The sequence below is a fragment of the Dipodomys merriami genome, unplaced genomic scaffold, assembly GCF_024711535.1.
Source record: "Dipodomys merriami isolate MVZ:Mamm:240054 unplaced genomic scaffold, mDipMer1.0.p SCAF_1, whole genome shotgun sequence".
Taxonomy (NCBI): domain Eukaryota; kingdom Metazoa; phylum Chordata; class Mammalia; order Rodentia; family Heteromyidae; genus Dipodomys; species Dipodomys merriami.
This window is the reverse complement of record NW_027202270.1, coordinates 49,720,072-49,745,333: the sequence shown is the minus strand read 5'-3', so window position 1 is coordinate 49,745,333 and position 25,262 is coordinate 49,720,072. Positions and strand designations below refer to the sequence as shown.

Sequence of the window (25,262 nt, the reverse complement as noted above, 5' to 3'; positions counted from 1 at the left end):
TCACAAAATCCATGATTTATCTTCTTCCTCAGCTAATTCAGGTGCATCAATATTTTCCTGACCATCAATATTATTCTGACCATTTTTTAAGCATAGAACACCTTTTTTCACAGAGTCTCTTTCTTGCATGCTATTTCCAGCAAATTCTATAGTTCATTTAGTTAATTATACTTGCTCCTTTTGGTAAAATATAGCATATATATGTGCATGTACATATATATGTGTGTGTTGATGAACACACACATATATTTATACATATATAACAAATAAACACATATACAGTATATAAAAAGATCCAGTACATCACCATGTATAAAATGCCACTCAGTAGTTATGCCAAGTTCATGAAGAGTTAAACAGTAAATGTACTTTATATTACTTTTCTAGAGAAAATTATGATAGCTGAACACTTTTATCTCTCATCTCTTATAGTACATAACACTCAGAAATGGCCTTAACAGAAATTATCTACTTGGATTAGAAAATGAATTTTCTTATTAAATAGAAATTATTTTATCAATAATAATTTAATGTAAAAACATACATTTCCAAATTGTGTCAGATGCCAAACAAGGAAGTATGAGAGAAGAAAGTCATAAGCATTATATGTATAAACTCACAGACTTATATGCTTTTCAGCTTGAAAACTTTAGAAAATATACTTACCCTTCATAAATGGAAATTGTTTAATTTTCACATTATGATTGTCACATATTCTACTACTGGTGTCACATATTTAATTACAATACTTACTTAAAACCAATGATTCACAATACACAGTATAGGAGCCAGAAAGGAGAATGAAAGTTCAATCAACAGTTTACCAAGTATGGATGACAGATTTTGTTACTAATTTTCTTTAGATTACAAACATTTGTGAATGTCACTAACATGTTTGTGTGTGAATAATCATACTATCCCAGTTAGCTCTGTGATAACACTACATATTTGGATACACTGACGTAGAGAGGGACAGTATTCAATTAGTTCACCTCTGTCTCCATGGAACTCTGAAGCCAATGTCATTTGAAATCAGAGAAGGGAAAGACCCTACCCCCATACTGCCCTTCTCTCCAGGAAAAGAATCTGGTTTTTTTTTTTTTTTTTTTGTCAGTCGTGGGGCTTGAACACAGACCTGTGTGCTGACCCTGAGCTCTTTTGCTCAAGTCCAGGGTCCTCTCACTTCGGCTACAATGCCACTTCCGGCTTTGTAGTGGTTAATTGGAGATAAGAGTCTCAGGGACTTTCCTGCCAGGGCTGGCATTGAACCATGATCCTCAGATCTCAGCCTCCTCAGTAGCTAGGATTACAGAAATGAGCCACCAGTACCTTGCTAAGAATCTATTTATAGGAAAAATTGTTTCAATGCTATCCAGACTTTTTTTCTGATAATGAGGATAAGCTTTTTAAGCTAAGATTCATAAGCTTTGTAAGCTCAGACTCTGGGAAACTCCCAAGAGAATTTTCAGAGGATATGTTTCCAATCTCTAAGAACTTCATGAGCAAAGAGGAAAAGTGATAGGCAAGTGATCTCTTTGTTAACAAGTGTTTCATGAGATTCCTTTTTCCCTATGAGGTTAACACAAGGTCAGCTCTCTTCAAGTGGAATTCATTGTTTAACTGCAGCAATCAGAAATGCCACTACACTTTTTTTAGCCAATAGGCCACATTTTTTAAATCAAAGGGTAGTATTCATATATTTTATATGATGTTATGTATTATTATATGAACTATGGACATTTCAAAAGTTGTGCTTCTATTCACATTAATGATCTGAAGTTTAAATTGGGTTTCTATCAATTATATCACCTATGCAATACATGAGCTTCAATGCCACAGACATTGCTTGCATAAAGTTTACTGAAGAGGGCATTATTTTTACCAAAGTATAATGTATGTATATGTTGAAATATCATGGTAGGATTCCTCTGTAAATTAATATACACTAAAGAAAATAAATGACAGGAATGTATAAAAGCTTCAATTGGGACATAGTTAATAGTAGGAAGGAAGAAAATGATGGAGGGGGTAAAGGTTGAATATAAGGATGAAGGTTGAATATAAGGTTGAAGGTTGAAATAAGGTTGAAGTACCTTATAGGCATGCATGAGAATAGAACACTGAATCCGTTGAAGTGGTTTTAAGAAGAGAAGATGATGGAAAGTGATAGAGAGGTTGAATTTGATTGGGAAACACCGTATGGAAATCTCTTGCATATTCAATATATATTGCTTATGTTCATTACTGTGCTTCTAAGTCACTAAGTTATGCTCTACATAACTATTTAATCTTTTAAAATTCTGTACATCAACATAATAGCAATTTTTGTTAATTCTATAAATTAACATTAACATTAATTACTTTAGTAGAGGGTAGTTTGTGTTACACTTACTAAAGACATAACAAAATTACTCATAAGATTTTAAAACATATAACTGACTTAAAAGCAAGCAACTGGTGATAGACACAAATGATAACTTACTTTATACTGCCATAGCTGTTACTATATGACATAAAATTTTACAAAAATCAAAGAAACCTGAAATGAAATGTATCATATTAAGGAACTTGATGCCTGTGCTAAATAACCAAACTTACTACTTGTTCTGAACTAGCTAAAAGTAGAAAGAAAACTTTCATATTAAAAAAATCACATAGTACAAGTCCAAACTTGCTTGCTTATACTATTATCTTCCTAACGCCTTCAATATTTCATGGCACTTAAGTTTAGATTTTTCCATCCCTTGTAGAAACAAATTGAGTCTACAGAGGGATGATGGCGTATGCTCTACAAATGAACACTGGAAAGCAGGTTTTAAGATGCAACATTCTCCAGGGCTAATTCAGCCGCAGAAAACATGCCTGGCTGTAGCAGAAGCCTGGCGCAATGCCGTGGAAATTGCATACTGACCCAAGAACCATGCTCTCAGACACATGGTACTTGAGAAGGTTAACCACAACCACCACTTAGAGGAATGGGTTCCTTCAAATAAGAAATGACAGAATTAGCAATTGAAAAGGCCATGGAACCATTCCCCACACCCATAGCAACATGACCTTATGTATAAATTTCCCCTTGTGACAAATAGTGCTCTTGATTTTTTTTTACCCAATTAAAGAATGAATTTTAACTTCCAGAACTTGAAGAGAATGTTAGCAACTGGCCTACTTCCACTGAAATGCGCTCACATTTCATTTATTTTCAGTCAGCTCTCAAATGTTTGGCTCTCACAAATTGCTGTATGATTCAAGAGACAAAATAAAAGATTCAGCCATTACAGATTGCCTTTAAAATCTAGCCATCTCCTCTATAATTTTTTTCAGGAGTTTGTCTTACTAGTAGAAGAGGAAAATCTTTTGGTCACACATACGACCAGGGCCTTAGTCTGATGTTTTGGATATGCAGAGCCATAACTTGACTTAGGATATTTCATTTGAATTACCGGCAGCCACATACGGAATCTAGTTGGATGCTTGTCCAGGACAAGAAGAATATAACAAAATAGCTCCTTTTATTTTGTGATCAGTTATTGAGTGATTAAAAATATAAACTGCCACCAGCTGGCTTTTTTCTGACATATGGTTAAATGTACAACACCCGTAGTGCTTTTTTTTCCCCTCTAAAAATAGCCTTAATAAGAGCATGATATATGAAACAGAAAGTCATTATGTGGAAATTGAAGAGCAGGGCCAAAGAGCGTCAAGAAAGCAAAAGCAAAAGGCCATTTATCTTGAGAAGGGGTACAACAATTTCCATCAGAACCAGACTTAATTGGTTTTATTCAGCAGAAAGCTACTAAGGCACCAACATAGTTCACTGAAGGTTGAAATGTTACAACGTCTATTCACATCCCCATCTGTGACTCTCGGAAGGACATTCTGAAACACTGGCAGAGATTGAGAGCTAAAGTCCTTGTCTTGTTGCTCTTCCAAGTCTCAAAACAGCACAGCACCTTTTCTAGAAAGCCTTATGCTCAGGACCTTAGTCAAACATGTACTTTCATAATTTCTACAAAAGCTTCAAAAAGGAGGGCATTCTGTGATAAACATGGTGTAAAAGCCAGCTTGCCAGCATCATTTCATTTTATTCTGTTTTATAGAGAAGGGAAATCAGATTTTCTTCCATGACTAATAATGTAGTTTGACAACTACAGTAGTGATAAGTGAAAACTGCACAAATCACTAAGGATTGTTTTTTAAATCTGTTTTTAGTTAGCAATTGCATTTCTCAATTGGTTGTATTATATCAGTAATTTTTAATTTTCTCTAAGAAAAAATGCATGTACATATAAGTTAAACTTGGAGACAATTTCAATCTCCAATTAGATGTTTGTTTACACCAATAGTCTTGAAATGGCTCAATACATGTGAACCTTATACTTTCGCTTCATAAATTTCCTATACTGGTTGAGATTCCAGTAGGGTAGTAGTTCAACAGAAGAAAGTCACTCAAGGGATTAAAATCTTAGTTAATTCATTCAGCTAAAATAGTCTTAGGAGGGATCATTTTCTCCTTATGAAAGTATAATAATTAATCCTCAAAATAATAAACATTCCATGTTAGTTTGAGGTAGGACATTTCAGAAGAAATCAATGTATATGAAAGAAATTCCAAATCAAAACTAAGTTCACTAGGCCAATCAATGATCAAGATACTTTGTTTTCCCTCATCATAGTAGATAGTTCCCTTATTTCAATTACAATGATAATCAATGTCTTTTTTAAGTTTTCAGACACCTGATTTAACTTTCCTAAACTACCAAATATCCAAGATATGTGGTGCCCAAATGCGTATACAGACTGTGGCCCTTCTCCAAAAACTTAGGATCACTCTCCTCTTTTACTAAGCCTCTTCCTTAAACACGAAACAAACATTTTAATCTGGAGCACAAGAATTGTTAGGTTGACAATTGTAGTCACAGATCTGAAAATAATGACCTAAAAGTGACATTGCCATTAAAAAAACAAACTTATGAGGTTCATTCTGGTGATATAGCTTATATATGTATATACATATATATAAGGGCTGAATCATCAACAAAAAGTTGTGGTCTTATTTTAATGAAATTGAAGCAGAAAAATAAAAATTGCATGCTCTTTTAAGTCCTAGACTATACTGAATCTTACACATTTCTATTATGCCTCAAAATAGTATAAATCCTCTATAGAGCATGCAATTATTGCTTTTTAAAGTCTATGAGATTGAACTGGAAAGCCCATTAGCAGAGCTGAATAAGATGTTGGGACTGCCAGTCTCGCCTGACCATGCTGTGAAGTGTCACACGCTAAGCACAGAGCAGCTGCGCCAGTCTAGCACTTCCTTGCCACGGCAGGGGAAGGAATGTAGCCGAGTAGCATGCAGGCCAGTCAAAAGTCATTGAGAAAGTGATTGTACATGTACAACTTGCTTGGGTAACCTGGGCAAAAGTGGTGTCACGAGTCTCTGGCTGGTTAAAAAACCCCAGAGCTGCATTCTTGATGGCTCCAGCTTGATTTTACCCCTGTGAGAAGTAAGAAGGGTAAGCAGTGAGGGTCATAGTATGATATTGATAGACTGAGCTCGGAATTCAACCATAATTAACGACTGTTAAACCCATTTTTTTTCTCCATCTTTCAAATAAAACTGTTAAGAGCTATTGTATAAAGATCTAAACTTATGTAAAGAGCCGAGTAAATTATAACTTCAACTTTAAAAATGCAAAATCAGACAAAACTCTATATTTGTTTCTCACAAGATTAATAATATATCTCTAAGTTTATCTAAGATTAAAAAAATCCCCACCTTCAACTACCTTACAGTTTCTTCATGCATAAGCTTTATATTTACTTTTATGCCAGCCTATTTACAGGAGTGGTATATATCTATACAGATACAATGCTCATACATTTATGTAATATTGTATATCATATGTTGAATTACAGCAATCCACATTTTAATCTCTTAAAAACATTCAAGGGTCAAGTGTCTTTGGCTGTACTTGTTAGCCATGTGTTATTATTGGAAAAAAAGGAAACAATAGAGTAGCTGGAGTTTTCAAATACTATCTAAATTGATTATTAATTTATTATTGCCTCTTAAGACAGAAAATTTATATAATTTGGGGGCAATTTTGCTTTTCAGTGAAAAATGTACAACCCAGTTGGGTTTAGCCCGTATGACCGATTGCTCCCTTTGTCAGGAAAGACAAAAGACATCCTGTGCTCCTCAAAGCATTGCTCCATGTTCTGCTGCTCTCGTGGTAAAACACACACACACACACACACACACACACACACACATACACACAAACTAAGAAGCATGGACTAAAACATTCCTTCACAATGTGTGTGTGTGTGTCTGACTATATATGAACTTAAAAAAAAAAGAATAACCCAGCTGAAGTAAGTATGTATCTGAAATAGGACTCATATTTAAAGTTAGTACTTCGGGAAAATTTCAGATCAAACTGTATTTACCTACAATTTATGTAAATCCACCTGATAGAACATGCCATTTTTTGCTTTTACTCCTTAAAACTCTACTTTCTGTGAATCTAAATGTGAATTGTCCTGTTACATCTGGGGTTTGTTAGGCACTAACTTAAATAGATTATCAATATAAAATATATGGTTCAATTTAATAATTACTGAGCAATAAGTGAAGGGTAAACAAAGGAGGAGGCTGCAATGCTTGGTAAGAAATGTATGCATTATCCTGCCCATGTAATTGTTGCCCCTCTGTACAGTATGTTCTCAAATAAAATAAAATACAATTAAAAAAAAATAATTACTGAGCAATATCATTTGAATTTTTAAACCAGTTTTGTCAAAATATTTTCACTTTGATGATTTTCCTCTAGTAAATCTTTGTATTTTAAGCAATCTTACTACATTCCGTAATCACATTTCATGTATACAAAATTAGTTTAATATATAATAGATTGGTTCTAAAATCACTCAAAAAGGACATTTTTTAGCTCACCGATATTTTCAAAGTCTTGATAATAGATCAAGAAATTGTATCTCAATATTTCAAATTTGTGATGTGTGAGCTATTAAAAAGAAATGATTGGGGACCTTTTGAAGTTAACTGAAGTATTTTAGAAACTGCTTGGAAGAAGGAAATGAAGACATTTACTATCCATGAAGACCGTGTCATAGACCTTGGTATTCATTAACTATAAAATCTACAACATCAAGTTTGTTTTCAACTCTGATTTCCCATCCAGGCCTCAGTTCTCTGTTCTATTGCTTCTTCAGCACAGTCACGCCTTGGTATCTGTGGAGGAGTCATTCCCCAGCCCCTACAAATACCCACATCAGCAGGTGCGCTGGTACCTGAAAACTGCCCTTGTATTTGTGCATTACCAAAACATAACTCATGATACCTGAAATCATCTCTAGATCATTTATGGTGACTAATACAAAAATTAATACAATGAAATGTTATGTCAATAGTTGTTATATTGTATTTTAGGGAACAAAAAGAAGAAAATTCTGTACATGTTAAGCATAGATGTGTTTTTACATGATAGTTTTTGTCCCTGGTTGATTTACTGCCTAGATGTTGAATATATGGATATAGAGTCAGTCATGTACCTCAATAAAATAAATCTGGTAATCTTGATGAAATCTAGTTCAAATAAATCTGGTAAGCTTTATGAAAGGAACATTTCAAACAGTGATGTATTTTCATTTTTTCCAATGTCTGATATTTTAGGTTTGTTAAATTGTCAGTCTCAGTTGCTTTTTTACCCTAGCTCAGACTTTATCATCTCATTGCTATCAAATGTTTTTGTTACATTCCCCAAAGTATCTTTCAATCTAGGCTGTTTTGCCCTTGGATATCAAATGATTATTTCATATTATACTTTCTTGTTGGCTTCCTGTATTTCAAGAGAAAAAAACTTCTAAAAAACTGACTGTACTATTAATTCTACACTCTAACTTACTTGAACATTTGCCATCTGACATACCCAACCCTCTCAAATGTATTTTCTACTATATTCTCCACTTTAATACTAGGCCTCACTCTCCTCTCTGATTTTTATTTTCTAGATTTCTGCTTTCTGTTCATCTACATTTGACTCAGACTTTGACACCTACTTTAATTTTATCTCTCCTGTTTATAATTTTAGACATTTTAGGATTAAGCATTTAGATAGATTTTTAGGGATTCTGCAAAGTGTGTTAGTTAAATATGTGGAGATTTCCCTGGAGTAGATTTGTGTGTTAACATTCTTCATTAACTCTTCCTTACCCTGAGAATACAGTAGACTGCCAAATTCATAATAAACATTATTAGCTTGCTAATTAATTGGTGTTTCATCTAAAATCTTTGTGAGGTTATGGAAAAATAAAGTTAGTTTTGAAAGCTTAGAATGAGCCAGATAACATAGCAGTGAACTTGCTAAGCAGACTTCAAGTATAATTCAAAGAAAGAGTACTAGTACTTCATTTTTAGAAACATTTTTCAAAGTATTTTAATATTTAGTATCATGACACATCATTAACTCTGAAGTATGTGGGAAATCAGACAACTATGAGTTGCAATGTCAGCTACTTATTATAGGAATTTCAGACCAATTTTGTTGGTACACATATTTTAAAAGGGAAACTTCCAAATTGTTCTCACAAAATCAGACAGTATTGGTCTGAGGCACATGGTGTCAGCATTATACCCTCAAGCTAAAACATGTCTTTCCTGACTCCATCTGTTGTAATTCTGTAAATCTGAAGTAATTCTGATTGGTGTACTAGAAATCCACAAATAATAGCCAAAGGTTTTAATCTTTTTACCACAAAACAGAATTGAAGAATTACTACCATTTTGCTACCCTAGGAGTTTTAATACAGTATCAACAACTTCCCCTCTTCCCTTCCTCTCTCTTTCCCTCCTTGCCTCTTTCCATTCACCCCTTCTCTCCCTCCACCACTCTCTTTCTCCCTTCCATCAACAATAAAGAATACTATCGTAAGAGCAGGTTTTCCATCTATTATCCAACCCTAATCCTGAAGTGCAGTTTTTTTTAAGTATATCTTAGTATTTTTTAGTTAATCTGGAAGACTTTATAGATTTATCCATTCCTGATGGGATGGAATTAACTCAGTACTACTTTCATTTTCCCAATAATTTTAATGCTTCTATAAATAACTCATCACACCCATGAATAAAACTTGCAGAGATGAACAGAGATTATACAAAACTTCCACATTTAAAGTAAAAGTCTAATATGGACAATAAGGAGATAAACCCAGCACAATTATCAATAAAACAGACTACTGATTTGTCTAAAGAGCATAATATAATGCGGCATAGAATGTATTAACTAGTTTCTCTTTTTTATACAAGGTCACATTTGAAATTGGCCCTCAAATTCTCAAGAAGACAAGCTTACTAATTTTTCACAAGCGTGATTCACTATAAGAAGCTGAATATTTATATATAGAGTACCCATAATTTCTCATAATTTCCCAACATTACCCTATGACTTCACTATTACTGATATTTCAGTGCCAGGGATTGAAATAGTCCCTAGCATATGATATTCTACCATTGAGCTAAGTTCTCAACATAATATTGCTTTTTAATAATGCACATTAACATCAGGAATAACCACAGTGTGTGTGTATCATAGGAAATGCAAACTTAAAAGCATCCTTACCTCTTTGCTTTCTTCTAGTTCTGACTCACTGCTGAACTCCTCAGTATTTAAATTTTCAAAGTCAGACTCCCCAACAGCAATTGGCACTGTTACGGTGAGGCTGGGGTTGTTTATGAATGACATGTAATCATTTTCATCATTTACATATTTTTCCACACTACTTCCAGTACCTACACCACTGGTTGTTCCATTTCCATCTTTAAGATAATTCAGTTCTTTGCTGATTTCAATTCCAGTGTTGTTGGACAAGCACCTCTCCATTTTGTTGTCCTTATGGATTTCTATAGCTTTGGGCTTTCTAAAAAAAGCTTTGCGAAAACACTCCCATATTTTATTTTTTACATAATCAATTCCCTTTTGCATCCTTCCCACAGCAATCTGGAGATTGTTCATTTCATTATCATCATCAGTAGCAGCAAGGTTGTCAGAGCTAAATGAGCTCAACAATAAGGCCAGAAAGAGGTTCAGAACCTAGAAGAATAAGAAAGGGAAAAGAAAGGAAAGGAAAAAAAGTTCTGTGTTAATATTAAATTATACATAAAGATTTTAACAAATTCTTCTTGAATGCTTATTATATTTCAGCCTCTGTTGAAATTACATGCTATTCAAAGACTCTGATCAATTTTACCTTGTAGAAAGGCAAATGATAAGCCAGGCACCTCTATTTCCCCACTGAGAAGAAAAACAGAAAAGCAGATCTCCTGAGACTTAGTGTCTCTACTTAGGCTTATAGTGAAAAACAAAACCTACTTTTATGCTTTGGAGATTTTGGTTTTTTTTGTCCGTCGTGGGGCTTGAACCCTGTCCCTCAGCTCTTCAGCTCAAGGTGAGCTCAAAGTGAGCTCAAGGTGTTCTTCAAAGAGAACAAAAGGTTTTTTACAGCTTAATCATTTTACTTTATTAGCTTTACTTTGTCTACCTTCATTTGTATAAGTAATATTTTATTTAATAACTTGATATATATAAAAACAATATTCTTCTTTAGCAAGCACTTTTTTGTTCATTTTCCTCATGTAGTTGTACATAAGAATTGCCATTTAACAAAGCACGATATCAATACTTGACCAGTGTCACCCATATCGACATTCTCACCCAGACCCTTACTTTACTTTTTTGTTTTTTTAGTATATATATTGAATTCTTAACAGCATTCTTCCTTCTCTTGCTTCATCTACCCTTACAAACACTATTCTTGAAATACAAATTCTGTTGGTCCAATGGCTGCAACACATAGTAGCAGAAACTTCCAAATGAAATTTATATAAGGTTTAAAACATTTCCTATCAACTACTTTTTGAAGTGTATTTGTTCAAAGAGCTTAACAGATAGAGAAAACTCAATAATTATTCTGAGGTTTAGGCTAGACCTGTGTCATGTAAATACTAATTCTCCGTACCATTGTGATACAGAGGAGAAAATTAATTAACTAAAAATCAATGGCAATGCACAAATAATTCACAATTTCTTGTAAAAGAGAATTTATTTATGAAAATATTTAACTTGAAATGTAATTATTGAGTTTCTGTATGCTATACTGTAGAAAGAAAGAAGAAACTCCACTTATTCCTTTATACATTGAATTCCTTTCAGACTCTATAACATTTTAATCTATTATTTTGAGAAAAATGATAGGTTAAATGATATCTTGCTAGGGTTCTTTGAGGGATGTTATTTGAAATTTACCCTTCAAAGGAATTTTGTCCACACATGACTAAAAAGTGTGATTATAAAAACACATACCTACATAAACTGTTTTTATATTAATGCCTTTGAGTCATGGTAAAAATCAGTATTTTTAAAAATCTTGCCTGTCCCTGATCTATTTTGCTCAAGGCTAGTGCTCTATCATTTAAGCCACAGCTCCACTTCTGGCCATTGTGGTAATTACTCAGAAATAAGGGTTTCATGGACTTTCTTTAAACCATGATCCCCATATTTCAGTCACCTTAGTAGAATTGCAGGTATGAGCCACCTGTGCCTGGATTTGTATCATGCTTAATTATTTGAATATTTATAACCTTGAAGCTGGAAGTGGTTCTGTGGTTCAAGTGGTAGAGCACTAGCCTTGAGCTGAAGAGCTCAGGAACAGTGCCTAAACTCAGAGTTGAAGCCCATGAACACATACACAAAAAGGAGGGGGAGAATAATTATAACCTGAAGCTCAAATATAATAATCTATTTTATTATAATTTTTCTTCAAACTTTGGTGGTATGAAACCTAGATTTCTCAGTAAGCAAATACTATGAACATGTAAAAAGCAGTAAGTTCAGTGTGAAATAGTTCTCCTTAGGATTAACAGAGAATTTCTTATCAGAATAATATTAGAATAAGAATGTCTTGATAAAGAATGTTTTAATCATCCTCTAAGAAAAAATCAAAGAAATAACAAATTTATGATTCTGAAATTTTCATCAGAAGGAGTTTACATAATCCACCACACTTATTCCAGGGTCACTGATAGGAATCCTGAGCCTCAGAGAAATTGAGTAACTTGCTCATGGTCATGCAGTGGGCGGGATTTGAGTCTAAGTCATTTACCAGGTAACCTAAGATTGTACCCGTGAGGTCACCTTATTACCTATCATCTAGTCTAGTCCTTATTTATGAATTCACAACTCATACCTACCACGAGGTTTCCAATCACCATGACCAACATGAAAACAATAAGGCACATGGTCTGGCCAGCCACCTCCATGCAGTCCCACATGGTTTCTATCCACTCTCCACACAGCACGCGGAACACGATGAGGAAGGAGTGGAAGAAGTCGTTCATGTGCCAGCGGGGCAGCGTGCAGTCCTCGTTGATCTTGCAGACGCATTCTTTGTAGCTCTTACCGAAGAGCTGCATGCCGACCACCGCAAAGATGAAGACGATGATGGCCAACACCAAGGTGAGGTTTCCCAGCGCCCCCACGGAGTTGCCGATGATCTTTATTAGCATGTTCAGCGTGGGCCACGATTTTGCCAACTTGAACACCCGGAGCTATAATACAACGAAAAGATACTCTCAATGACAATCACAATATTACTTATTCATAATTATATCATTAAAGGAACTATAGTAGTGATATGGATACACATTTCAATTTTAATGTTATGACAGGAAGCGATAGGGTGTAAACAGTGAATGCAGGCAAATACCAGTCTGAATGATCGCAGTACAGACAATCCCTCCACATTTGACAAACCAAGTTCCATTAAACTCAGGCTGACAATAATCCCATCAAAGATATTCCAGCCCTCTTGGAAATAATAATAGGGGTCCATGGCAATGATCTTGAGGACCATTTCTGCTGTGAAGATCCCAGTGAAGACCTGAAGGAAAACAGACGAGCGGCACTTCAGTGGCACTGAAAACCTTGAAAGCTGACAGAATCCGTAGAGACAATATATAAAGAAGATCACCAAACCTAGTGAAAACAAAGCTGAGTTTTAAATTTAACAAATACAACTCAAGTAGTATTTTGTGAAGTGGATTTGTCTTATTTAAGAAATCAGCTGGAGAAACTTCTCTGAAGAAGAAAGAAGGATGGCCAATAGACACATGAAGAAATGCTCAACCTCCCTAGCCATAAAAGAAATGCAAATAAAAACAGCACTGAGATACTACCTCACCCCAGGTAGAATGGCAAAAATCAAGAACTCTAATAACAACAGATGCTGGAGGGGATGTGGACAGAAGGGAACCTTACTGCATTGTTGGTGAGAGTGTAAACTTGTTCAACCACTTTGGAAAGTAGTATGGAGGTTCCTCAAAAGACTCCACATAGAGCTGCCCTATGACCCAGCAATCCCACTTTTGGGCATTTACCCAAATGTTTACAAACAAGACCACACTAAAGCTACCAGCACAACTATGTTTATTGCAGCATTATTAACTATAGCTAAGATATGGAACCAACCCAGATGCCCCTCAGTAGATGAATGGATCAAGAAAATGTGGTATATATACACAATAAAATTCTATGCCTCCATCAGAAAGAATGACATTGCCCCATTTGTTAGGAAATGGAAAGACTTGGAAAAATTATATTAAGTGAAGTAAGCCAAGCCCAAAGAAACATAAGTCCCATGGTTTCTCTTATTTGCAATATCTAGTATATGTATGAGTCAAGCAGAAAAGGTCAGATAAGGTGATGTTAGGAAAATGAACCCTAAGATATGTATTCAAAAGTTTTTTCTTTCATGCACTTGTTTCTAATGCATTTATAAGATGATTTCTTTGTTGCTTTGTATGTCCCTCCCCCAAAGTATAACCCCTGCTTTCAATGTATTTGATGTTGGTATAATTTGTGGAGGGGAAGGGGAAAAACAAGTTGTTTAAATAAGGATACAGGCGGACCCATTGCAACAATAAGAAGTACAAGTTGTCATGTCGAAAACGAAATTTACAACTTTGGTGGGGGAGGGAGGATTGAGTGGGGGGCTGGGGGAAGCTGGGAAGGGATGGGAAGAGGAAACAAAGGAGGAGGCTACAATGCTTGATAAGAAATGTACTCATTATCTTGCCCATGTAATTGTAACCCCTCTGTACAGTATTTTCACAATAAAAATAAATAAAAATAAAAAAAAAAAGAAATCAGCTGGAGGGGCTAGGAAGGTGGCTCAGTGGTAGAGCACTTGTCTTGCATGCCTGAGGCCCTGGGTTCGATTCCTCAGCACCACATAAGAAAGAAACCGGAAGTGGCGCTGTGGCTCAAGTGGTAGAGCGCTAGCCTTGAGCTGAAGAGCTGAGGGACAGCGCCCAGGCCCAGAGTTCAGACCCCACGACTGGACTCAAAAAGAAAAAAGAAAAAGAAAGAAATCTGGATTTCCAGGAAAAGAAAACCTTCCACCATTCACAATTTAAATCCGATACTGAATAGTGGTTACTGAATTACTGGCCCCTTGATACAGAAGGCTTCTCCAAGCAAGTCTATTTCAGAGGTCATATTACAAATCCATCTATTTGGGGGTGTTACTACACATTACTTTAAAAAAAACAGTAAAAATAAACACTCAGTTCTAGATTTCATGTTTTCTTTCTTTATGCGACAGCAATTTTGTGTCTATAATTTTATAAACATTGCTGAAACAACATTGTGTTTGCAACAAATGCTTCCTAACAATAATCTTTGGATGTGCCATGCCTCAGAATTAAGGTTAATGGATTAATAGGACAAAGAACTGCAGAGCTAGTTGAAGCCAGCAGGAGAACATTCTCAGTATGCACATACCCATAATTAAGATAAATGAATTATTTGAGTTGCTAGATAAAATGTGTATTTGACAACAGAAAGAAAAACACAATGAAACAAAGTGAACATCCAGCCTGTACAACTGAAAACTGTAGGCAAAGAGATAGGTGGTTATAAAGAGTTACAAAGTTACTCTTTCAAAAAGTCTTCTATGGTAATCACTCTATGGGTAGACTCTATAGTTTTCTATCGGAAAAAAACCCTGCATTTTGTGATGGTAATATCAAGCATATTACTGATTAAAATAAACCAGCCTTAACCTTGAAGGAACTCTCAAAATCACAGTACTGAAACTAGTTGGTGTCCTGAACCATCACATTAATCAAAGAAATCTTAACTCATTCTTGTAATAGTTTTTAAAAAATGGTGAACATCTCATTTTTCTAATCACAAAAAGAGCTAAAAGAAAATATTAAGTTCGGTAGTGTCATATTTCATGCAAATTAACATAAAACTCATTTTGAGCAAGCTGTTGTCCACGGAAGCCCATGATGGGGTGTACATTGAAAATTGTGCTTTTATTTTATAGAATAGTTCACCCTGGGACTTTCGTTCCAAATAGCATTTTCCTGGTGAATTTAAAATAAGTTTTAACATAAAAATTTGATATCTTATATAAAACTTTCAGAAGTAGCTATTATTTGAAACAGGCACCCTGAAGACAGAAGTACATTAAAGAGAGCTAGAAATTCTCCAGATAAATGACCTTCAAATATCTCTTCCTACAGAAAATCATAAGGTGATTTTTAAGGCCCTCTGAAGTGATTACATCTCTTGCACTGAACAAAATATAATATCCTCAATTCATATTTTCATCCAAAAATGTAATCCCATAGTCATATATGGTAGTATATGCCTATAATCCCACCACTTGGGAGGCTGAGTGTAGGAACATTGGAAGGTTGAAGCCAATCCAGTCTTTCTGGAGAATTCCAGAATAGGCTGAGCTCCACAGGGAGATCATCTCAAAAGAAAAGAAAGCCAAATATAATATGACCATGAAAACTTGCTTTAAAATGATTGTTTTAATATTTTAAATTTCAATTAGAATGTTCAATTCAAAATTACAGCTTTCTTTAATATTTTCAATTTGGGGTTGTTTTTGAACATTTTAGTGCAGGTTTAGTACCATCAGGTTATTTGAAGAGGTTTTGTTTGAAGAGTTTTTCTAACCTATTTTTATTGATGGGCTCTTTCCATCTTACAGAAACCCTAAAGTGGGACTATGGGTTTTGAAATGGCTAAAAGCTAAGCCCCCATGCTACCATCTAAACACAACCCCTCAGAGAAACTCAGTAAAGCCTTTGTATCTCTAAACATTCAAATGTAATAAATCCAATCAGCCAGAAAGTTTATGTAATTTTTATGTTTTGCAGCAACAGGATGCAAAATGGGGTGTATCAACTAAATCAGGACTAATTTCCATACTCTTCTGTATTCTTTTACTATCATTCTTTTTTGTTTTTGTTTTTGTTTTTTGTCCATGGTGGGGCCTGAACTCTGGGCCTGGGTGCTGTCCCTCAGCTCTTCAGCTCAAGGCTCGTGCTCTACTACTTTGAGCCACATCGCCACTTCCAGCTTTTTCTGCTTATTGAGGAATCGAATCCAGGGCCTCATGCATGCAAGGCAAGCACTCTACCACTGAGCCACCTTCCCAGTCTGATTATTATTCTTAATTCAACTAACACCTTTACATCTTCACCTCCATGTCAGTATGGGATCATTTGAGATGTAGTAAATTAGTCCATAGAAACTCAACTTTATTTTCATGAGCAAACTAATCTCCCCACAAATATAACTGAAATCACCTTTGTTATAAAATACAGCCCACAGATAGTGAAGTATTCATAATCTAAGAAATAGTTTCTATGTACTCTCTCTCAACCTTTATATGTAAAATATTTTATATATATACATATTATAAAATTATGGGAATCAAACAAGATATTATATTAGAAGTACTTCATGGGAAGTATCTATATATGTATGTGTGTGTATGTGTGTATGTGTGTGTGTGTGTGAGCACATATGCACACGTGAGTGTGTATGATTGTACCTGGGTTAGAACTCAGAGCCTAAGTGCTGTCTCTCAACTTTTTTCACTGAAGCTCTCCCCCTTAAGCCACATCTCCATTTCCAGCTTTTTGGTGGTTTTTTGGAGACAAGAGTTTCATGGATTTTCCTGCCAAGGCTGGTCTCAAACTACAATCTTCATATCTCAGTCTCCTGGGTAACTAAGATTTTAAGCATAAGCCACAAGTACTCTGCTATGCAATGCCTCATTGATAGGAGCTGTTATTATTGATTATAATAAGGATGTTTCATCCAATATAGACAGTTACATTCGTTTAGAAATAACTCAAGTCCATTTTTGTCATCTATGCTTTCTATATTGATCACCCTTGTTTTCCCAGCACTAACATGAATTTTACTGCTGAGCATACTATAATAATCTACTATTCATCAATTTCTCTTCAGAATTTCCTATCTCACTATATTGATTAAGATGAAAACCACCATAGAATTGGAAGGGGAATGAAAAGTCACCTACTCCATTGTACACACTCTCTGTGTGTTTTGAAAATAGGCCCAACAATCCAAGTGATGTTCAGGACCCACAGACTTTTAGCTTGAATTATTCCCTAAGACCCAGACTGGATGCTTTCATCTAGTGCTTTTCCATTTAATCATCTTTAAGCCAATCTCTTTTATCTTTTGCTTCCATACTCAAAAGATTCAACAGTGGATGTCTATAAGACCCCAATTTCCTGCTTTCCACTGGTAAATTTCCAAAATTTCCCCAACTGTCCAATATCCTGGGGAAAACACAAGAGCCAGAGCAGAAATATTTTCCATCAATATTTCAAAAGAAAGGGCTAAGAGGTTAATAGCATATATGCAAGAGGAAGGAAGCTGTTTAATGAGCACATGCTAGATGCCAGGCTCAATGCTATGTGTTTTCACACTACCTCACATGACCTTCACAACAACTCACACAGATGGGTAGGTATTACTGCACCCATTTCAATAACAAAAAACAAACACTTGTGCTGATTGTGGTACTTTTCCAAAGTCTATATTATTAGTAAGCATTGGCAACTATGAGCTAATCCAGTTTCAGCTGACTCCTAAGCCTGTGTCCTTTTGCAAAACATGCTACCTAAAGAAGCCCTTTGGAGATTGAAAACAACCAGTGGGTGACTCATTGAATGAGCATAACACAAAAAATGTGGAAGATACAAAAAGAAATGCGATATAACCTCTGACATTGAGAAATTTATAACAGATTTGAAAACCAAAAATCATAACTTAAGAATATTTTAAATGCTAATCATGTTTTTAAGTTCTTAAGAGTTAAGAAAAGGTGCTCAATGTGGACTGTCAGGTTAGAAAAGAAGGGGATGAAGTTGGGTCTTAAGGAATATGAATTATTGACATGAGTTGAATAAAAATACTTCAAATCTGAATGTAGAGAACAATGGAAAGCAAATATATTCCAATATTAAATATATAAACTGTTGTGTGGTATTTATGTTACATGGTGACTAATCTATTGGGTTTGATGGTGGCTACTTAAGAAAAATTAGATAAAAGCACTGAAAATATTATTGTAATAGTGCCTTTAGGTTTAAAAAATGCTTTATAAGAAGAAATAAGGAGCCTTCATATCAAGTTGATAAAAGAAAGAACCAGTCATAAAGACTGTAATATTGCTATCATTAGGGCTAGTAGGCCACTATTAATGGTGAAATAAAATAAAGTAAAATTGAGGGCAATAATAGTTGAACTCAACTGTGGGAAAGATAATTTTTCATCTGTGTACATGAGGTGCTTAAAGCAGTCCTTGGGCAGTGATCTGTAACAGTTGGAGTTACAGAACTGGAACACAATTTGCACTAGTACTGTTCATAATCCCAGGAGTCACTAAGAATATAAAAATACCAAGTAAAAACCATTTTAATAGGCATTAAAAAGTCCAATGAAGAAAGAAAGGAAGCAAGGAAAGAAGAAAGAAGGAAGGAAGGAAGGAAGGAAGGAAGGAAGGAAAGAAGGAAGGAAGACAAGGAAAGATGAGGGAAAGGAAAGGAAGGGAAAAGGAGGGGTGAAAGGGAGATGAGAGGAGGGGTGAGGAGAGAAAGCAAGGAATATCAAAGGTATTATACAAAGGACATGTTGTTTGTTTTCCTGAATTAAATAGCACAGAGAAGCTAAAGTCCACCATCATAGTACACATTCATGCCCAGCACTCCTTTCCTTCCTTCTGTTAGGAACTATTTCTCTTCTAGCAAGACTGCTGATTTTTCACAAGATCCCACATCCTGCACCAAGGTTATTTAAGACAAAGGAGGGCATCTACCTAAGCCAAATAGTCCTATTGAGGGTGTCTTTGAACTGGAACTCAAAAAGAGATCTAAGCCTTTTGCTAGTGGGCAGGTTGTAAGATGGAAAAAGAATCTGTGAGCTATGCATGTGAACATACTTGCTGGTGACTACATCCGAACCTTAAAACACAGGTCTTTTTCTTCAGCAAAACTGATACTATCACCTAGTTAAGGCCTAATTAAAAGTGTTCAATCCCTTCATAATTCCAACATTCACAGGAAAGAATTCTAAATTACATGGCAGAAATTACAATGAAAAATCACTGTCCCACATATTTTATTTGAATTATTTTTAGATTAGACACTAAGAATATAATGAAGCAAAATAAATATTATGGTTATTTATAAGTATATAATATATTTATAAGATATTAAATAGATTCTAAACCCAATGTGTTCAATTATACACATAGAAAACTTTTATGAGGAAGAGATAGGAGGCATTTGAATGTTCAAACTAAAAGAAACCTAATCTAGCAAACAGGTCATAGACAATATACAAACAATCACAGATCCAAGTTCACCAAATTTGAAACAAAATTATGGTTGACATACAAATATCTTTCTTTTTTACCAACTATTTCTTGTATGGCAATCATGAAGAGCATTTTAGTGGTATATGGTAATTCAATTTTAAATGATTAGGCTTTTTAATTTTCACAAAAATCATTATTTGGGACATTCCTTCAGTGGATGTAATTTGTTTGTAGAACAGCAACAAAAAAGTCCTAAGTTTGTGGAACCAGGATCTCATGTTTACTTTAGATCTGCATGAATTACCAGGAAGAAATCCTATAAAGACTTGTCAGGAGTTTACACCTGTAAGACTCAATGATTAATCAGTACAGACATTGGCCTGAACAATCAGCATTGATAGTGTATAAATTTTAAATTACTTCTGGAAATATCCTATGACTGCATCATTTTGAGATTTAACAGCAGAGATGGTATACTCCTTTAATCTTTCTCTATCCTGCCAAGGAAAATAAGTAGACTTCAAATGAACTTACCAGGTTTCCTACAGTCAACACACTGCTGAATTGGTCAGTCATGGGGTAGTGTTCCATGGCCATAAAGAGGGTATTTAAGACAATGCAAATAGTGATGGCAAGATCAACAAATGGATCCATTACAATTAAATTCACAAGATGCTTTACTTTTAACCATGCGTCACAGCAATCCCAGATCAAGAACACATTGGCAAATCTGTACCAGCATGGTGGGCATTTCTGTCTAGATTCTTCAAGTTCTGCAGGAACAATAACAATAATAAGTAAGAGCAAAATGCATGATTGTTGTTAGTAGATGACATGTTGTTTAATGAAAGCAATGCTTACACACAGGAGAGAAAAATATATTACTTAGTTTAGCACGCAAGAGAAGATAATTCCATTAAGTATTTCCAATAAAATACCCATTAAAGGCCAGACCTGGAAGTGCATGTCTTTAATCCCAACTATAATCATGAGGCAGAGATTAGGTGGATAATGGTTTGAGGCCAGCCTGTGAAAAATGTGTGAAGCCCTGTGGAAAATAACTACAAAGCACAAACATCTAAGGTTTTGTATTAATTGATACAGTGCTTGCCCAGCAAATACAAGGTTTTGAGTTCAAATCCCAGGAAATGTGTAAATAGACATAAGTGCTCATGAAAAATTATACATCTAGACTTTCTTTCTCTTTAAAATTAAAAAATAAGTATCTTGAATTTAATATTCTCCTTATAAAATAATTAATGAATGAACAGGCAATATTATATTAGCATGAAAATGAAATCCTTAAATAAGCTATATATCAATGTTAAATTTAACAAATAATGACTTAAACGAAGTTTTAAAGAAGAACCTTTTAAAGAACACTGCCTAAAGCTATGATCTTCATTAATGTTTGTGTCCTCTTATTGCTTTATTTATTTATTCATTTATTGTCAATCCTGTAACTTGAATTTGGGGTGTGGGCACTGTTCCTGAGCCTCTTCGTGCTCAAGGCTAGTGCTCTACCACCTGAGCCACAGTGCAACTTCTAGCTTTTTCTGGCAAGAAGAGTCTCTGGGACTTTTCTGCCCAGGCTGGCTTTGTACCATGATCCTCAGATCTCAGCCTTCTGAGTAGCTAGGATTACAGGCCTGAGCTACCAGCACCTGGCCTATGTTCTTCTATATAATATAGATTCAGCCTCAGATTTATACCTGTAATTTACTTCTGCCACTTGGAATCCTAGCCTTACATATACATAGACATAGACAAATGACTAATAATTTTATTCATACCAATCTCCCAATCCTGGTGACAGTTCCCTGTACATTTTCCTACCTAGACTTAGAAGTGTTCACTCTATATAAGGCCTATATAACAACAAAATAGATTTTCACTGTCATAATGTTGAATGGTGAAATATACCCCTATAAACAACATAAAAATCCTGGTTGAAAGAAAGAAATACGCTAGTCAGGTGCTGGTGGCTCATGCCTGCAATCCTAGCTACTCAGGAGGCTGAGATCTGGGGATCACGGTTCAAAGCCAGCCCAAGCAGGAAAGTCCTTCAATTAAGTACCAAAAAAGCTGGAAATGATACAGTGGCTCAAAGAGGTAGAGCACCAGCCTTGAGCACAAAAGCTCAAGAATAGTGGCCAGGCCCTGAATTCAAGCCCCAAGACTGACACAAAAATAAATAAATAGGCTAACACTAGTTTTTGCAATTACTGTGATAATAATTCATGCCAGTTACCACCTATATATTCCTATAATATAGCTCTGACCTTGAAGAGTAAGCCTCAACAGTTCTACAAGGACAAAGAATAGTTCCACATGGGATGAAGTCAGCCAAAGGAACTCTCTCATGACCTACGTCTTACCCTCCATTGTGTTGGTCAGGATGCTGGCTATGCTCATAGCTCTTTGCCTTCCAGAAGAATCCTCCAGCATTTCCATTGAAATTTGGTAAGAACTTAGCCTTCTCTTTCTGACTTCTGTTTCAGTGGTAGTACCCTGCAAACCAAAATACTGATGGCTCAAACCACCCTTTCCAATGGATGAAACAAGACCACATAGTATTTCTTTGGAAGATCATGCTACATGCATTTTTTTCAAGTAATAGTTTTCTAGTAATAATAAAATATTAAATTTATTGTTATAGTATGACCACTTTAAAAATCATATATGATAGCATCTGATGAGAATTCATTGATTAGATGCAATTGTATAATGTAATTATGTTACAGAATTTTTAAAATTAATAAAATTTTCAGGGAAAAGTGTATAAGCATGCTAAAATGAATTATTATTTCCTTTGAAAACAAATAATGTTTTCAGTTGTATTAATAGTAACTACACCAAAGTCCTCTTACAAAATAAATAATAAATACTATGATTAGTCTCAAGGCTTAATTTTTTGAAGCATGTTAACAATTTTGATATATGGGCCATATTTTCCATGCACAAACACAGATGTACAATGAAATGTGTGTGCTTTCCTGAGATTTTTTTAAAGTTCTCTCTGTGCCATCCTACAGAAAAATCAACACATTTTATTTCAGAATCATTTGAAAATAGGGTTGTATGAAACCTGCCCACTATCATTATAGTAGTTATTACAATATTCAATTTTAAGAATACAAATTTTTCAGAATTTGAATGAATAATTATACAAATTTGGGCAAACCTACAACAAAGGTTTGATTGTCAAAGGGTTCACTGTGCTGGTAAGGCTAATGAATTTTCAGATATGTAGTTCATGTAAAACTGAAAATTGAGTCTTTTTTACTCTACAGCATTTGAAAGCTGATGGTTCCAGGCAATTCAGTGGGTTCTGAAGAGCTTATTGTTTCTTATTCAATTAATCATGTATTACTTTTAAGGACTTCCATTTAGTATTGTACAAGGGGCTACATTGCCCAGACTTGGAGTATGTCAAAATGACATATAATGTTAGTAGCATCTGGCTTATCTATTATCACCTCTGGCTGAAGTTGTCCAGTAGGTGACGTTAGAGCTGATGGTCCACCCACCAAGGAAACCACACCATTGCAATCCACAGTGCTGTGCATCTTCCCATTTGCTGGAAGCCCTGGCACCATCCTGGATGACATACTGGCCTGACTAACGTTACTGTTGCGTCGTTCTCCATGTCTGTGGGGCACAAACAATGAGTCTCTCCTGCTCTCGCTGTCTTCAAATGTGCTGTGTTCATCATCAGCAAAGTCATTTTCAGATCCAACATCCTTTGCTCGGCCTCTGAAGCTAAAAATGCTTGTTTTGCTATTGCGTCTTGGGGAAAACAGGGAGCCACGGATGCTCAATAGAGACTAAGAAAGCAAGGAAGAAAGAAATTGGGGGCAGGGTATAGGGTAGGATACAATTTGTTTAGTAAAAATGTTAATACTACAGAAATAACTTGTTTGAGGATTGGGGTAGTTTGCCCTTAAACATGAGCAATCAAGTTAATTAGAGCACATATATGTTTTGACTTTTTAAATTAAAACGTCACAATGCACACTTAAGTATGAAGAGTACTGTTCTATGAATCTTGATTTGGAATTCACAATGTGCATAATCTCTCCATGGAATCTTCAGTCTCTTACTGTGAGCAGGATTATGCTCTCCAAATGCAACATGGGAAAGACCAGAAGATGGAAAGACAGCTGATTCTTCCTTGGAGGACATAGTCGCTAAACAACTGGTACCCACTTTCCACTTTTCAGTGCTATGATCAGAACATGCAACTAAGAGAATAGATTTTGCCTCAAGTGACACTGTGGTACTGAATGTTAAACAACTGCATGAATGATTTATATCCTAATAATTATAGAACTGAAAAAATACCATTATGCTTTCATTCTCTTCTGATGCTAAAATGAAGGCTACTCTCTAGATCCATTTATCTTTGTCCACATTGGATTAAAAGCCACAAAACTTACCTGCGATGCTGTCTTCTAAACAATTTTCAAATTATTTCCTAACAATTTCCCAAGGAGAAATCAGTGATTCACTTTTTTTTGAGAGTCTATACAGTATAGCAAAAAGAACAGAGAGGAAGAATTCTTACAGCACTACAGTTAATACTGTTCTTACTGAAAATCTAACAGTGGCTTAAAGAAGCAAGGTCTGTAACATGCCTTTATTAAAGAAAGTGATATGGAATATTATTCCTACTGAACTTTAACTCTACTAAAAAGAACTAGATTATTTCAAAATTTCTGTTTTCTATTGTTCTTTTGTGGGGCTACAGATCAAACCTAGGGCCTCTTACTTGGGAGGCAACCTATACCTCAGTGAGAGCCTACCATTCCCACCCATACTAATGTTTTTTTTCTTTAAATTATACTTACAAATAAACCCAGTAAATTGTTCACTAATACCAGAATGTGGTGACTAGCTTTAACCTCCTTTCACTTTTTAAGTGCCTTTTAAACTGAAAGTATCTCATAAATAGCATTTTTTCTGTTTTATAATTTTTTAAAAATGTTTATGGTCAGTTTGAAGAATCCTTCTTTATTTCTGCCATCAATAATAATGCCATTCCTTGGCTAGGGTAGTGGTGCACAGCTGTAATCTCAGGATGAAAGGAGAAGGTAGGGGGTGCCATTCTGAGACTGGCCCTGGGCAAAAGTACCAGACTCTAGCTGAAAAACAAGCCAAAGAACCAAGGATGAAGAACTGGCTGAAGCTGTAGAGTACTTGCCTTGTAAGTACAAGGCCTTGGGTTCAAATTTCAAACATATAAAAATCAATCAATAAAATAATGGTTCTGGCTATGTCTTACATAATACTGTCATCATTATTATTTGAGATTCACATAAAATTTTTAAAAAGATAAAATCTTATTACATCAGAAAAAAATAACATAATGGAATTCCTCTTTGTTTCCTTCTCATTCTCTTTCCTACTTCTTTTCACAGACAGGATCACACACACACATACACACACACACACACACACACACACACACACACACAGAGGAGAAAACATGCTTAGACATTCGCTTTTTTCTAAGCATCAGA

The 25,262-nt window shown here is 35.1% G+C and overlaps 1 protein-coding gene across 6 annotated transcripts in view; it reads right to left on the bottom strand.

The window, feature by feature from the left end:
• Positions 1–25,262, bottom strand: part of LOC138826555 (sodium channel protein type 3 subunit alpha) — a 115,732-nt gene that overhangs the window by 25,687 nt on the left and 64,783 nt on the right. For 3 of the 6 annotated variants that reach the window (XM_070021818.1, XM_070021819.1, XM_070021817.1), the window contains 6 exons: positions 23,220–23,567; positions 22,119–22,251; positions 20,275–20,513; positions 12,787–12,960; positions 12,272–12,628; positions 9,645–10,115 (listed from right to left, as the gene is read on the bottom strand). In XM_070021818.1, coding sequence (XP_069877919.1) covers positions 9,645–10,115; positions 12,272–12,628; positions 12,787–12,960; positions 20,275–20,513; positions 22,119–22,251; positions 23,220–23,567 — 1,722 coding nt within the window. The remainder of the gene's footprint in view (positions 1–9,644; positions 10,116–12,271; positions 12,629–12,786; positions 12,961–20,274; positions 20,514–22,118; positions 22,252–23,219; positions 23,568–25,262) is intronic. The other 3 variants (XM_070021833.1, XM_070021824.1, XM_070021820.1) reach the window with 2 other exon arrangements.